Source organism: Apaloderma vittatum, unplaced genomic scaffold (genome assembly GCF_000703405.1).
Source record: "Apaloderma vittatum isolate BGI_N311 unplaced genomic scaffold, ASM70340v1 scaffold11646, whole genome shotgun sequence".
In the NCBI taxonomy this organism is placed as follows: Eukaryota; Metazoa; Chordata; class Aves; order Trogoniformes; family Trogonidae; genus Apaloderma; species Apaloderma vittatum.
The window spans coordinates 24,513-35,591 of NW_009723421.1; the positions used below are offsets into that span (position 1 = coordinate 24,513).

Sequence of the window (11,079 nt, forward strand, 5' to 3'; positions counted from 1 at the left end):
GAATAAATATAATGATATTTCAAAAATTTTCATCTACTCTAATCCTCTTTTAGTCTATCAATTTGTTTTGCTACCACTTTACTAGAAAATGAAATGGCAGAAATCTGAGTAATTTCAGTTATCATTAAAATACTGTATACAAACAGGAAAAGTCAGAATAAGGCATTCTCAACACAAATTTGAGGAACATACATTTTCATGCCCAGTGGAACTAACATTTCGATTTCTTCCCAGAAGTAGTGGAATGTTTTTTGCCTATAAATCCCCAAATATTTTTGAATTTTACAGATGAAAAGCATTATTTCATACATCAGTTTTAAAAGCATTGATTTGGTATTTCCTTCCATTTTGTCGAATGCCGGATTATGTATCTGGAAAGAACCAGTTCAAAGAAACTCACAACATACAGAAGACACCTACTTTCATAAAACCAAATTCTATAGTATTTTGTTTCAAATGCCATCTAGAAACACTGGATAGATGTATATGAAGTATATGCACTACGGTAGGTAGTTATTTTATCCCCATGTTTTCACCTGCCGGTATTACTGCAAATAACACTGTTTCCATGACATGCCTTATGGAACAGTTTACTATTTTCATAAGCAGTCACATGCATTGAAGGTAGGATCACCAGCCAGTGCATTTGGCACCCCAAAGCAGAACCAGAGAGGCCAAGCTTACGAATCTCTCTTGCTGAATGACAAATTAGCTGGTGTATGAAATGACAGATCTCAGCTGGAACAAGGAAGCACATCGACCTAAGACATTTCTTCTGGAGCTGCTTCTGCTTCCTGAGTGGGTTTCTCTTCGGGTTTGCTGTCGTGGACAGGAGACGGGTTACGGCTGGGCTTGTTACTATCATGCGTGCTGTGACCGCTGGCACTGCCGAGGCGAGTAGATGCCACCACAGCTTTTACTGCAGCCTGTGAAAGAGAAGATCAAGCAAACATTCCTTAAAGGACATGGTGTGTCAGCACTGCAGCCTTAGCACCATCCCATTCAGGAATCTAACCTCATTTTAGTCTTCATGATAATGTCACATTCAGATACCTGCCTGGGCCTGGAAAGATTCAAAAGGCTTCCTGAAATACCAGATGGAGGCTTAAAATTGTTGTTTTCAACAACAATTGGCTGTAAATTGGCCAACATGAATGTTTTTTGGTTTGTTTTTTTTTTTTCATGTGAAATGTTACATTTTCTTTCAGAAATTACTTCGGATCTCCTGTGCTGAAGTTAGAAGGCCAAAAGAAAACTCTCTTCTGTCATGATAATAACAGAATTATCAGTGATTGTTCCATGAAAAGTTCACAGAGGGAAACAATATTTATCACTACAAACCACATTTATCACTACTGCATATACGAAGCACAATGGTGCAGAGCATACAGGTAACTTTCTATGTATAAATACACATTGGGCATATGCTCTCATATCACACAAAATGGGACAAAATGAAGACATGCATTATCTTAGCCCTTGCCTTGAAGAGTTGTATTGTCCAAAAAAACAAACGCTGAAGTGATGAAGAGAAATGTATGACAATTCTATTTCTGACTTGGGTAGCTTTTTACTTAGGTATCACAGAAGAAGCAGGTCTGCAGGAAGGGATAAGGAGTATAGCAAGACTTGTGGATGGTTTGGCAAGGTAATCATGCAAAAAAAAAAAAAATCTTGCGGAAAACCAGGCTACATGAACAGCAGCAAGAAAGAAGAACAGAAGAATCAGCCAATGTAGGATATGAAGTGAAAGTACAAGACATAAATCAATAAAAATGGCAATAATTTTGGAAGTGAGAATCAAGACCCTTAAAGGATATCCACATTAGTGGACTTCAGACCACAGGTTACAAACAGAATAGGCTGCTCAATGATATTAAAATGTAGACAGTTTTAATTTACTCTCAGTAGCCATGTGGGTGTTTATTAAACAAATTTAACACAATCTATTAAAAAAACAAAGCATCACTGAGATTAGAGTTATCACTGAGATTAGTTATCACTGAGATTAGAGTTATTATATACGAACAAAGCTGGCTGCTGGACTCATATGGTGGGAAAAAGAGGGTTATTTTATACTCTTCTAACAAAATAACAACTAAAGCATGTATTCACTACATGGTTTTCCACTTTGGTCTAACTTTTTTGGACAGGAATTAATTGCCTAAAAATTTATGCTTCATTTTATACATATATATGTATAAAACTATTAACTCCACAATAATTGATAACTCCAGATAATGCTCTTAATAATGGGAGGTCATTTAATTTTTATTAGAAAAGCAATGAGGAAATAAAATTATAAAAAGGAACTGCTTTTAAATACTGAAGTATAAATTGGTTGACTATGGAGATCTGAACAAAATGGGCTGCAGAAAAATCTGGTTGGTGATCAAAGATCAAAGGTGTAAAATATAAAGACAGTCAAAATCAAAACATATGAAAAGCACACACATTTCTCTGTGACCTCCTGGGGAGGAAATGTACCAGCTCACTCAGAAATTATGAAATTTATGACTCTGCTCATGCTCTGAAATCATGCTGATATGACAGCATTGCACAGCATCTTCACTGAATATACAGCAATCCTGCTGTAATGCTACAGAAATCTTTCTGAACGATGTTCATAGACACATTTATTCAGTTCTGCATGTGCAAAGCATTACTTTGAATTATATCTACAGTGTCTGAGACCTTTGTAAATAATAAAAATATTTTCTTTACCCTATAGAGATTCCCTGTCATGTCCCTAATAATACTGAAAAAGGAGCAAAAACAACCTTAAGAGTCATTGTTTGTGGATTTGGTTTTGCATTGGGGCTGTAAAGCTCTCAGACAAGATACCTTTTACTTTTACTCCTCCAGGCTACACGGCCAGATTCAGTGTAGCTCTTGGCAATTATTTCTGTGCCGAAGTCTCTCCTAAGCAGACACGAATCTTTAAGAACTGAAGAAGACAACAGGGGAGAAGAAAGTTTCTCAATGTTATGGCAATTAAATGCCCAGCTGCCTGCTTTTTGCACCTAAAAATGCTTCCCTGCTTCTTCTCATGATAAATACGTAAACTAGATGGAAAAGGAGCATACAGGTGACATAGAACCTAATATTATTTTCAGCACAGGTCCCACTTGCACTTCTGCATTATAGTGCTTAATTTACAGATACAGAGTGCTATTGCACATTTGCGTCCTTGGGGCTTATTTATCTCAAACCACACATTTTATAGACCTACACATCTGCAATGCTCTAGATCATACAGAAAGATGACTTAAGCTCCTGTTTTATATTGACAGGTATAGAAACTGAGGGTGGCTTACAGATCAAAACATGCTATAGCGAACTAAATATCTTCCAGATTTATGGATGCTCATGAAGTAACTCATCAGAATTTTGTTTTTTCTGGTCAGCAATCTAGGGATGCCCAATCAGTACAGCATGCACAGAAGCAAAGAAGAAAGAAGGGAAGAAAGGAAGGAAGGAAGTTACAAAAGCTGTGTACATCCTCAGCAGTTCTGTCTGTGTAGATAGAGTTTTCAGCCAACCTCAAAAATTTTTATTTGTTTAGATGCAGACATTGACTAAAACAGCTTTTCCTTTTCCATCTTCATCAGTCATTTTAAATAAAAAGCTTCCAGAACACTATGGAATGTTGTCCTGAAAAGTGTGCAAGGTTTCTGTAAGGCCACTAATTTAGTTCCATGCTTTCATAGTCAAAATACAGACTATATATAGTCACTTGCCTTAAGTTTACGCCGGGCATTAAATTCTTGAAGTTTCTTCTGTGCATTGTCCATATGTGCAAAGTTTGCTGCCTTCCCTGTGACCCATGGGTGCTGCAAAGCCTGTAGAGTGGTGAGACGTTTCTTGGGGTCTAAAACAATCAACTTTTTCACCTGCATCACAACAAAGAAAGTCAGAAGATTGTTAACCTTATTCTTCATTTATATTAACTGAGCTTTGAATTTTGAGACTTTAGTATTGGTTTGGTGAAACACATTCCAAGAAACCAAGAAGAATTTGCATTCAGGTCTTTGCACATATTTTGTTTCTGGCATTTCTTGGCCCTCCATAAATAACATCTGAATAACACAGCAAATAAGGCAGAAGAGTACAGGAAGAGAAGAGAAAAGAGAAGAGAAGAGAAGAGAAGAGAAGAGAAGAGAAGAGAAGAGAAGAGAAGACAAGACAAGACAAGACAAGACAAGACAAGACAAGACAAGACAAGACAAGACAAGACAAGACAAGACAAGGCAAGACAAGACAAGACAAGATGCAGTAATCCAGGAGGAGCACTAAAAAGAATCAACTGGTTACCAACATTTCTAAGAGTACATAATAATGCAGCTGACATGTATCCACCACAGGCTCTCGTATGACTGAATTATTACATAAACCCTAAGAGATTGTCAAAATACCACCAGTCAGGCAGTTCTTTTAGCAGTATCCCCACTTTTGGGTTTAGATGAGGCTTAAACTGGATTAGAAAGTTTAAACTCTAGTATATGCAACTCATACAGACTTGTACCCTGCACTCACTGCCAGGTACATCACAAACGCAATGCTTCTTTCCAGTGACCATAAAATATCAAGTACACATGAACAGAAAAGTAAAAACTGCTGGGCACAAAGTGTGTCCAGTCAGGAAAAGTGATGTTTAAAAAAAAAGAGGGGTGAAGTTGGACTGAAGAAGTACATGGATTGTAGTCAGCAAAGCCACATTTATGCAGCCCTCCTGAGTGCACAACCTCATGGAGCAGAGTGCAAGTGATGTGCTCAAGTGTGAGGAGAGGACTTGCTTTATGGCTGTCTGAAACTTCCCTACAAAGAATTCTTAAATAAAGACAGTGCCCTGAAGTGAGGGCCAGAAAACAGGCATCAGGATGAGTACCTGCTATGCATCTACAGATGAGGTCAAGTGAAGCAAATCACTTCAACTGAACATCCCAAAACTGCTCGCAACATGAGTTTTGGGATTCATGGGCTTTATTCTTATCTTCAACTTGCTGTACAGTGTTCAAACCTGAAACCAAGCTTTACTGTAGCAAAATGGTAGGAATTAATTTGGATCAAAGTTCTCTGTAGACAAAAAATGAGCAGCTTTGCTGAAAGTTGCTGTTTTTCAGGTTTTGATGACACAGGGCAGTAAATGATACTTTTCTGATGTTAAAAAAACCCTGCACATCTACTACAGAAAAGTACTTTGAACTGCTACAGTCCTTCTACAAACACTAGTTATGTAGTACTTTACGGCAGTTTGTATAACTAATATGGAACTGTGCATGTGAGTCTTCAGTGCTAATGAAATAAGTGAATTTTGCAAGTGATTGTTACCTAAAAATCAAACAGAAGCACACCTATCTTTGCAGACCAGTATCTCCTGGATCCAAGTTTACTTTATCCAATAGTAAAGAATACAGTGCAGATAGCATGCCAGCCCTTGCATTTTGCTAATGGACCTTATCTAAAAGTAATGAGTCTTTCCTCAACTACTGAGAAAAAGCTTAAAGGGACAGAAAAAGACTGTCAGCAGAAGTGGGGAGGGGGTGGCTTCACTCCTTTTTATATTCTTCCCCCAAAGGTGATACCTGAAAACTGCACAAAATAAAGGGCTTGTTTCTACGTTCCCCTGATGGTGGCTGCCCTGCAAAGAGGAGCAATGAAACATCTCAGAGCAAGCATCACAGGCAGGCATACATGAACACTGTAACAAATGTCAAAGATCTGTAGCTTAGTTCACAGAACGACCTGAACATCTCTGGTTTTGAGTGAAAAACTACAGCACTGGACTAAGAAGGGATATATAAGAGCACCATAATATAGCAGAGATAAGAAGAAGAAAAGCAAAGAGCCTTATGAACAACTGATTAACCTATTATTCTGCCTTCACCCCAGAATGGACTCTCTTTCTCCTTGGAAGTGATCCTAGACAAACACGTATCAGCAAAGATGCTCTGGTCTCATTTTTTCTTTACTTACTAAATCCTTGGCATTCAGAGACACATCATCCCACCAGGGGGACACAAAGTCATATTCACAGTTCAGGATTCTCTTAAACATGTACTGATCTCCCCTTTCATCATAAAATGGTTCAAAGCCACAAAGTCTGCAAAGATAAAAAAGAAAAAAATTTATCAAAGATAATCAGTCTTGGGTTGCTAGGAACAGTCCCTGGTATTATCTTTCTTCTACAGAGCTGAGCAAAGTGTGGTAATAAGCATTTATAAGCACTGGGAAAGGCTGATCAAATGTAAATTTTCCATTTTCACATGTCTGTAGTTGGAACTATTGATATAGGGATTTAGCATTAGAGTAGTCACGCAACAGCTGACACATGTTTGCTTTCCACATGCCAACAAATATTTTCTAGCAGCTCTTCACTCTGTTAGTCTCAGGCCGAAGTCCCTTGGACTATTTAGTCATCTCTCAGTCTGAAACCTTTGCTCATCCCTGCTCTCTCCTGTTAAGTCTTCTCTAGTAATGCATCTTTTTGACGCATATGCAAACATGATTCAGTGTGAGCATACTAGAGAGTTGCAGACTAGCATAATGATGTTTTCTATTTTAATCTCCACTTTCTTCCTATCAATTCCTGACTTGGATCTGCTTTTTTTTTGCATTGTTTACAAACACAGAGTTAACATGTTCACAGAGCAATTATCAGAATCCCTGTAACTCTTTCCTGAGGTGTCTTGGCTTAAGCTCTCATCTTTACTTAAGTAACCAGCAGATTATCAAGAAATTCTGTAATCTCAGTAATGACTGCATTTATGAATATACTGGATGATACAGATCCTGACACATGTCCACACTGCTGGCCCTGGGCAAAGCAAACTCATAGAAGTGGTTTCCATTTACATAATGTTTTGTCACTTCAGTGCACTTTAATGACGCCTTCACAGATAATCAGAACTTTTAAACAGAATTCCCTATTCAACCACGAAGTGTTGAGCTAAACAGAAAGTCTACCCGCTACTCTGCCTCCAGAAGATTCGACAAGCAACGATATGACAGAAAAACAACAGCAGACTGTAAAGAGCAAGACACCAACAAACCTAGAAAATTTAACCTTATATTTTAACTTTGTTTTATATTTTTAAACCAAATCAGTATGCTTACTGTCCTGAAAATGCAAAGATGTTCGAGAAAGAAATGTGTTTTGGAGAGTAGTGTGTAGCCACGGGTGGAACAGCTGTATCACTCTTCACTGTAAGCACATTCTGGGCGTGTTCTTTCCAAGTCTCGCAGAGATGGACTGAAACACAAGGATCCAACTTCCAAATACTGTGTGCTTCAGTAGGTGAGAGCTGGTCACAGTCCTCTCATTTCCCTGCCTCTCCCATCACTAGTTTTGCATTTGCTTCAGGTCAGCTCCCATCCTCACGGAGCACCTTTGCTGAGCAGAGTTGTTGGGCCACTAACTGGTTGAGCCAAAACTGGCTTTTGGATACCAGGTAACTGATGACATAGAGTGAGACCATGCTGTGACTGTGTTAGAAGCTTTCTAAGCGATTCTCTATTTACTCCTGAAAATATTTTCATTGTAACTCACTATTATCAGCTATAGTTGTCTTATCAACAAATTTCTATGGATACGCTTCTACCTAAAAAAATTCCATTTCAGCAGATTTTTTGCTTACATGCCAAATTAGATTAATAAAAATAGAGGTGTGAATTCAAATTAGATAAATTTAACCAGAGTAAGGCCCAGCATGACTGCTCTTGATTACATTTTGTTATGAAATTTCACTTTATTATACTGATTAATTTTAAATCAGTTACCTACCAAATAAAGAAAAATAAATGTAAACAGCATCAAAATCAATTAGAAATAACCAGACAGTGTTTTGTGCCCTTTTAAGTAAGTTAGTAAAAAAACACCTTTATTTAAATCAATGCAATTTTGACTACAGGCAAAGCCTCTGATTTTGTTGACCACAACCTGCATCTTAAATCTGCAGTAGCATTTCTAACCTGTTGCAGGAACAAAGAAGGACTAGAAATCCACTATAAACATGGCTTCCCTGAATTTATGCCAGTTATCATCAATAGTTTTTTAACATGTTTGTGTCTGGAGAGGTTTTTTAGTAGAGAGGGGAGAGCTGCGGAGGATGACTCTTGCAAAACTTCGAGAGCCTCTCCAAATCCAGGTAAAAGTAAGATCTGCCTCTGGCCAAGACAAGGCCAATCAGCGCCTCTGCAATCAAGATATTTTAGAGGGGAAAGCTGTACGACAGCCTCTTTTTATTTTTGTATCTTTGTCTCTGTGTCCTGTCTTTTGTGTTTGGGAGTTTTCCTGTTTGGAGGATGGGAGGAAAGCAACAAAGAAAGTGGTTAGCAAGGACAAAAGAGGGACGAAGAAGGGTGCTGGAGCAGATTTTTCCTGAGTCTTGTGCTGAGATGTTGGCAGGATGATTGCCCGAGAACCGAGTAGACTGATGGCGGCGAAACGTCCAGGATGCTGTGGTATGGGGAGGACCCATGCCAGGGGCGAGTGAGACTGTGCAGGAGCAGAAGGATGCACCCAAAACACCCTGCGACTCCAAGGTCAGTCCCACACTGCTGAGAAGGACTCATGTGGAGGGAGAGGATTGCCTTCCCTGAGATGGACACCATGTGGCAGCTGGGCAAGACTGCCAGGAGCCCTCTTTCCTAAGGAGGAAATGGTCATGGACAATGAGTAACGGCCAGATGGACCACATCCCTTCCCCCAAACCCCCCTTGCACTGATGGAGGAGCAGAGGGAGCTGAGAAGAAACGAGGTGTGGGGAAAGTGTATTTAAGATTGGGTTGTATTTATTTTCTCTTACTCTCATCTAGCTGATTTGGTTAAACTCATGGTAGTAAATTAAATTTCTCTTTTTCCCCCCAAGTCTGCTCTGGTTTTTGCCCTTGACCTTGAGTGGTGAACAAACCCTCCCTGTCTTAATCTCAGTCCCTGTGCCTTTTCTGTTGAATTTTCTCCCTCTCATACCTAAGGTGACAGGAATGAGGGGAGGTGTGAGCAAGCAGCTATGCGGTTCTTTGTTGTCGGCCTGGGCAGCCAGTTCAAACCGTAACAAGGTCTTAATATAATTTGCCTCAAGAATAATTGTTCTGTCAAAATATTCATCAAAGTTTTTCGTAATAATATGGTAAATCCATTTCACACTGGGGAGAAGATACAGTTCTAGGCATGTCTTCTGTAGCATGGTAATTAGCTCTTACATCCACTCTATTTTGCAGGCTCACAGAGAAATGTATTTTTTCAACTGCACCAAAGTGCATTTCCTCTACTAAACTATGACACTGAGATATGCAATACTATCCTTTAGGCTGCAGGATTCATGAGTTAGTTACTGTACATGTAACTTTCTGGACTCAGCTTCTAAATCATCAGAGATGTTGATCTACAAAGCTTTACTCAACAGAAGAGTTTTAAATGTGGAATATTGTTAAAGCTAAACGGAAGAGATACTAAAGTGCATTTGACTAGCACCTTTTTTGCCTGGCTTGTTCCTGTAGGTCAAATTGGATTTTGAGAGTGGGGGAGGAAGGGAATAGAAGAAGGAAGAAGTAGAGACTATCTGTACTGGTAGTGTCCCACCTAGAGGAGGAGCTCACATGCTTGTGTTTACACCAGTTCAGAAGTTTGATGTGGCTTGGGAGCAACTCCTGAACACCTGGAAGGTTTTGAAAGGCTGCACATAGCAAATGCCACTCCATATATTCAAATAGCAAGCTGCTGCGTGTTGTCACTTGGAGCTTGCCTGCACTTGAAAGCAGTTTCTGCTTAAGGAAGGCTCGCAGTTTCAAGTGTAACAGCTATCCCTCCGTTGTTGAATAATTAAGCAAGTTGTACTGGCTTCAGCTAGGATAGGGTTAATTTTCGCTTACAGCTGGCCAGGGGCACAAGTGGGATAGCTTAGCCAACTAGTCACTAGCCAAGGATATATACCACCATCCTGGGGGTGTCTACCCCACAGGAGGGGTAGAGGGAACTGGCAAGGCCAGGTGTCTCTCTCTCTCTCCCCCCTCCCCCAAAAGCTCAGGATGTGCAGGGGCTGTGCAGTTGGTTAGATATCTGTGCTGCACATTACTTGTGTTATACACTATCTAGTTAATGAATTTCCTGAGATGATATTTATCAACTCTGGAAAAGGGGTCACCACCAGTGAGTGCTGCTGTGCCAGACATGCTCGAGCTGCCATATGAGCTAGAGTCAAAGGCTGCAAAATGGTACCACCACCATTGATATCACTAATGCATTTTCCTCAGTCCCTCTGGCAGCAGAGTGCAGGCCATAGTTTGCCTTTACTTGGAGGGGCATCCAGTACACCTGGCATCGACTGCCGCAGGGGTGGAAACACAGCTCCACCATTTGCCACAGACTGATCCATACTGCCCTGGAACAGGGGGAAGCTCCAGAACATCTGTAGTACATCAGCGACATTATCATATGGGGCAACATAGTGGAAGAAGATTTTCAGAAAGGGAGGAATATAATTCAAAGCCTTCTGAAGGCCGTCTTTGCCATAAAACATAGTAAGGACAAAGGGCCTACACAGGAGATCCATTTTTTAGGAGTAAAATCATAGAATCATAGAATCATAGAGCAACTCAGGTTGGAAAAGACCCTTGGGATCATCAAGTCCAACCATTAACCCTACACTACAAGTTCACCCCTAAACCATATCACCCAACACCACATCTAAGCAACACTTAAACACATCTGGGGATGGTGACTCAACCACCTCCCTAGGCAGTCTGTTCCAGTGTCTGACCACTCTTTCTGTGAAGAATTTCTTCCTAATGTCCAGCCTAAACTTGCCCTGTTGCAACTTGACACCATTCCCCCTGGTTCTGACCCTAATTACCTGTGAGACCAGAGCCAACCTCTCTACAATGTCCTTTCAAGCAATTGTAGAGCATGATGAGGTCCCCCCTCAGCCTCCTCTTCATCAAACTGAACAGACCCAGCTCCCTCAATCGCTCCTCATAAGGTCTGTTCTCCAGCCCCTTCACCAGCTTTGTTGCCCTCCTCTGCACTCACTCCATCACCTCGATATCTTTCTTATACTGAGGTGTCCAAAACTGAACACA

General features: G+C 40.1%; 1 protein-coding gene across 1 annotated transcript; it reads right to left on the reverse strand.

Annotated features, from left to right (window-relative positions):
- Positions 1-247: 247 nt before the first annotated feature.
- CAMK4 (calcium/calmodulin-dependent protein kinase IV) lies at positions 248-6,103 on the reverse strand (the record flags this gene model as incomplete). The annotated part of the gene is made up of 3 exons (XM_009872118.1): positions 248-926; positions 3,741-3,893; positions 5,977-6,103. Coding segments are annotated over 3 exons (445 nt in total), but the record flags the coding sequence as incomplete, so codon positions are not given.
- Between the last annotated feature and the right edge of the window lie 4,976 nt (positions 6,104-11,079).